Source organism: Poecilia reticulata, linkage group LG6 (genome assembly GCF_000633615.1).
Source record: "Poecilia reticulata strain Guanapo linkage group LG6, Guppy_female_1.0+MT, whole genome shotgun sequence".
Lineage (NCBI taxonomy): Eukaryota > Metazoa > Chordata > Actinopteri > Cyprinodontiformes > Poeciliidae > Poecilia > Poecilia reticulata.
Genome location: NC_024336.1, coordinates 20835225 through 20840546, shown reverse-complemented (window position 1 = coordinate 20840546; position 5322 = coordinate 20835225). Strand labels below are relative to the sequence as shown.

Below are 5322 nucleotides of genomic sequence, written 5' to 3'. Positions count from 1 at the left end.
GAGGATGAAACAGACCACCCGCGGAGGGTGAGAAGGGAATTATTATTAAATGTAGTAGCTTTGAATTCAACAAAAAATGGAAAAGTTATAAATGAATACTTCATTTAAGCATGAAGGCACCGCTTGGCCAAATAAATACAATCTCAAGTCAGTGACTCGATGCAGTCAGCCGAGATTCCTCAGATAGAAGACCTTTTAACTAATTTGAATAATAAATTGAACTTAAGTGCATTGATTCATGACTGTGCTCCACTAGGACTGTATGTAGTTAACTTAGAATATGTATGATTGGATTGAACTGACTTGTCTTTCTGAGAAATGCTTTGAAATGACTTTTGTTGTGAATGTGGTGCTACAAAAATCCATCTACCTTACTAAATACCCCGTCTTGACGACTTGAATTACTTAAGTTAAAAAAAACCGGCACAAAAATGTGCTATTAGGTCCTGTGCTAATTGAAAAAAACAAAACAAACAAACAAACAAAAAAAAAACACAGATGTTTTCAATTTTGAAACATTTCATGAATAAGCAGAATGTATCCGATTTCAGTATTTCACAAACCTCTCACCACCAGATCCAATCAAGGTAATCGTTTCGAATCAATGGTTGATGAATCTGTTGCTGTTAGTATTGTTAAACATTCATGATCCTTGTATAATTTCAATACTGTTATTGCTCCTTCATATTGCAGTATTTGTTTTTCCACACTTTTTTTTTTTTGTGCAAATCTAATGGCAAATGTTTTAGATAAAAGACATTACTTTATCCATTTAAATTCATCTTCCTCGTGGTAAAAGTGTAAGGACTACTAATTTTTATTAGAAGCATCTAGTTCTAAGAACTGAGGCATCCTTTGCATACTTTCACTGCTAGCATTTTCTGAGCAGTAGTATAGCTTTTTCCACCGCAGCCAGCTTTAATTGAAACCAGACCACGTCCCTCCTGATACAAGCCGTCCTATATGAAGACCTCGAACCAGTCTCATTTCCTCAAGAATTTAACACAATGATGTTGTCCAAAGAATAAACTTATAAAGAAGGCGTCCATCTTCCCCTGACTAAATGACGACTGTTATATTTTAACATCGTTTAACCAAGAGTGAGGCTAAAAAAAACGGGAAGGCAAAATTCCAACAGGCTAAATTATAGTGTTGCAAACATACAAAGAAACTAAGAAATGTGAGTGGGGACACTGCGTAATATATTTTTAGTCAAGCACTCAAAAGCAGACTCTTGGAAGAGGTAGAAATGGACTTACAGCGATGCTCGGAACAGCAGTCTCTGGTCGCTCGATCATTATGCTGTCACCACCCAGCCTGCTACGGACACTCACCGAGGCATACACCGAGGAACGTCGGAGGGAGTCACGGAGCTTAGCAGAAAAATGCTGCTTTCTACGCTAAAACACCAAAGCTAACGTGGAAAAGTCAATGAATGAATGAATTGGGTCAAATTACATATGGCCGCTTACTGATAGTACAAGGAGGTAGAACACAGTGAGGAGGTAAACGCTCCAACGGCTGTTTTTCTTCACGAGGAAAACCAGCGATACTTCCACTAAGCTACTTCCGGTGGAGAATTTCAAAATATATTTTATAAAAATAAAAAATGTTTTATTAAAAATAAATATGAATGATGATTAATAATGCTAGTAATAATAATCAATAATAGCCACTAATAATAATAATGATSATTATTATTATTATTAACAAACAATACCATTTCCCTATATTCCACAGAAAGTGATTGAACACTTGTTATTCTCTAGTTTTATTTTTAAATAAAGATAGGTTCAACTATACTATGCTTTTATTTATCATGCTATAGATCTGATCTGCTGTTGAAGCAGATGCAATAAGCACATTTTCTTCATTGGACTTCAATATCTTTTTATGTCAATGCACACGATCACTGTCCTTATCTTGGTATATTAGTGGTAAACAGAATCAGGGTTGGTCTCAGACCTTTTGCTACTCTCATTCCTTAGCAAGCACATTTGCTCATTCTTAACATAGTTTGGCAGGAGGTTACAACTTGTTCCTGTCCTTTGTTGCCACATGCTTGTGGAGGATAAACCATTTTGATATACTTCTTTTCATTCATTTAAATGGGATAATCTATTACAAGATTTTAAAAGCTGAGAACAGATAAAAGCTAGTCCATACTTTTATTTTGAAAGTAAAGACAACCATATTCTCTCTGTTTTTATCTTGAGTTTGGGTAACTTCATTCATCTGCTGGGATCCTTCATTCGTTCTCCTATTGGTCAAACGTAAATGGGATAGGCCCCTGGTTGTGGGTGTGGGGCGTTCAACGTCTTTTAAAGCAGCATCAACTCTGCTGCTTTAAAAGACTACAAAGAAGACCAGTACTACAAGAAAAGAATGAATTGTTATTCATGCAGATGCATATCATCATATATCATCATATATCATCAAAAACAAACTAAGAAGCATTTAAAGCTTTTAAAATCAAGCTCCATCAAACATTAGAGACCTGATTGGTCCATATGTTCCTGATAGAGCTCTTCACAAAGAATAAACAGGTTTGCTGGTGATTTCAAGAATTTCGAAAAGTAGAATAGGAGGCAGAGCTTTTAGTTATCAGCCTTTTCTCCTGTGGAACCACCATCCAGTTATATACTATGGGGTAGACACCATCGACAKGCAGACAAYGTAACAGTTTTATAGAAACAGGAAGAATCAGGAAGACTAGAGGGGAAAAGAATCACAAGGATAACAAWGKGAAAGTGTCTGGATCTTTGCTGAAAKCTGTTTCTCTGGGGGAAAAAACCTTCAGTGTGTTGGTTAAAACCTATGATGTATCTGAAAAGGATACATCATAGCATCACATGAACATCAGATTAATAAAGTCGTATCACCTAATGAAATTTTYCACCTCAAGCTACATCTGATAGCTTGATGTAGCTGCAACACATCAAGCTATACCTTATGTAACACTTTCCTGGATGGGGGGATTGGCTGAGCTACTGCTGCCTTGAAAATTGTCTCAAGACGTATCTCCTTGGCTATATGTTCCTCCTCTAGATGAAGTCATTATCTTTCAGTATAAACTTAGCAACGTGGTATCATGGTGTTAATACTTTTGGCAGTGAATGCAGATGCTAAGTCCTGCTAGAAAATGGAATCCTCATTTGTACAAATCTTTAAGCAGAAGGAAGCATAAAGTGCAACAAAATGTCCTAGTAGAGTGGACTTTGGACTTGATAAACACAATGGACCCWCACTAACAGATGACATTGCTCCCCAAATTATTACTGACTGTAGAAAATTCACATTACACCCAAGCAGCTTGGATTACGCTCCTTTCCACTTTCTCCAGACACTGGGTCCTTGATTTGTGAATGAAACACTTTAAAGCCTGAACTGAATTAGGGAAAAAAAATTGACGTCTAGATGGAATTGTAATTAATTGAGATGGACCTGCATTTATTTATATTTTGATTACTCTGAAACTTTATTATTATTATTATTATTATTTTTTAAGCCAAAATTAGCTTTGTTTTTTTGTGTTTTTTTTATATGATTTTATTATTTTGTGTTTTTATTATTTTTCAAACCAGGGGGTTTGAAAAACAAAAAAGAAAAAAGAAAAAGATGAAATGTGACAAATTAAAATAACTACATGCTGAAATCCTCAAAATAAACAAAACAAAAGCACTTAAGAAGAAACAAAATAATTGTACGAGGGCATCAGCAACTTTAAAAATTTAGCAACATATTACAATTACACACATTGCCCTCCAATGCTACAGAATGTATAATAATATAAACTTTTGACATTTTATGTATAAAATTTTGTCCCTCCCTGTGTTTACATGACTGGGTATTGAGCTATAAAGCACTTGGCCTWAAACCCTTTTCAAGAATATTAACAAATATACATTATACATCAACCAAAGCACTCACTGCTTGCCTCCTTGTTGACCTTTTGTTATGGCAATTACAGTAACAGCACGGCAGATTACAGGCGTTAAACTATTCTGATGCTAAATGATCGCGTTGCGCCATCTAGTGTTCACAATTGATCAATGAAATATTACTGAAAATCTCACAATTCTTAAAAAAAATTACTAAACTTTCTAAGCTAAAAATGTTATCCAACTTTGTATATAAAGTACCACTTGAGTRAATTCTATTGTTTCCAGGTAAAACCACATTAAAGCACTTTGTTTTTTTTATTGCTATGTTTTTCTTATAACAACAAAGCAAAAGAAAAAAGGTTATCGATTTGTGCATTTTAATTGTCCATCAGATTTTATAAAGAAACGGAATTTTCCAAGTTCCAAGTTGCATMAATAAGCACAAATATATGCTGAAGTAGGAACTCGAAGTGTAAAAGYTTTATATTTCTCTCCAACTTAATCACAAAATCCAACATGGCCGCCTTGTGTTTAATGTCTTGTGGCCCAGATTATGTGCTCACTCTCCAATGACAGAGAAGTTCTCCACTGCTTGGTATGACCCTCACCTTGATCCACCTACGCAACCTGAGGTTCATGTGGAGGTTATTAAGGCGTTGTTTGTTAGATGGAATCTTGCTGCAGGCGACGTCCACACCAAACAGATGATACATGCTACGTTGCGTTGGAAGTATTTTAACAATAGATGTGAAATAGATGAGAGTAGAAGACGTTTATCTATTGCCACTGATAACGCCATCACAACATCTACCAATAAAATAGAAATTGCACAATCTTTGTGCAAAAACACTGCAAAGAAATTTGACTAAAATTTCAGAATGAATAAAGTGACTCAAAGAACTTTGAAGATTAGAAGACAAATTGTGTAAAACAAAAGGTCAAAATCACCACCTCTCAGTAATGTATTTGACTACCTGCTCCACACAGGAAAAGTTTCAATGTTTAATCAAAACTCAAGGCTTTTCAGCAACGTATGAAATACATTTTGGGGACCCTCTGAGAGACAGGAAAAGAGAGTTGGATGTGGCGCAGCCAAAGACACGGACATTAATCCCAGCTTCAACCACAAATACAAAGACATTTAAATAAGAAACAGATGTTGAATTTTTAAAGAAATTTAGGTTTATTTTATAAAAGTTCCATAGATTTAAGCATACAGAAAAAAAAAGATTACATACATCTGAAAGGATTACAATACTTCTGTCAATAATTGAGAGTTGAAATGCATGACCATAAAAAAGCAGGAAAAACAAATAAATTACAGAAACTAAAGTTTTGCTTTGTTCCTTAAAAATTAGCAAGTGCAATAGACCATAGCTTATTTAATAAAGATGACACTTTGTTCGTTTGGAAGACATTTATCTTTTACAATAGATAC

At 34.9% G+C, this 5322-nt stretch overlaps 1 protein-coding gene across 1 annotated transcript in view; it reads right to left on the bottom strand.

Annotated features, from left to right (window-relative positions):
• Positions 1 to 1545, bottom strand: part of LOC103466361 (septin-7-like) — a 37160-nt gene extending 35615 nt beyond the window's left edge. Inside the window, exon 1 of the mRNA XM_008411875.2 lies at positions 1260 to 1545. Coding sequence (XP_008410097.1) covers positions 1260 to 1298 — 39 coding nt within the window. The 5' untranslated portion in view covers positions 1299 to 1545. The remainder of the gene's footprint in view (positions 1 to 1259) is intronic.
• Positions 1546 to 5322: the final 3777 nt, after the last annotated feature.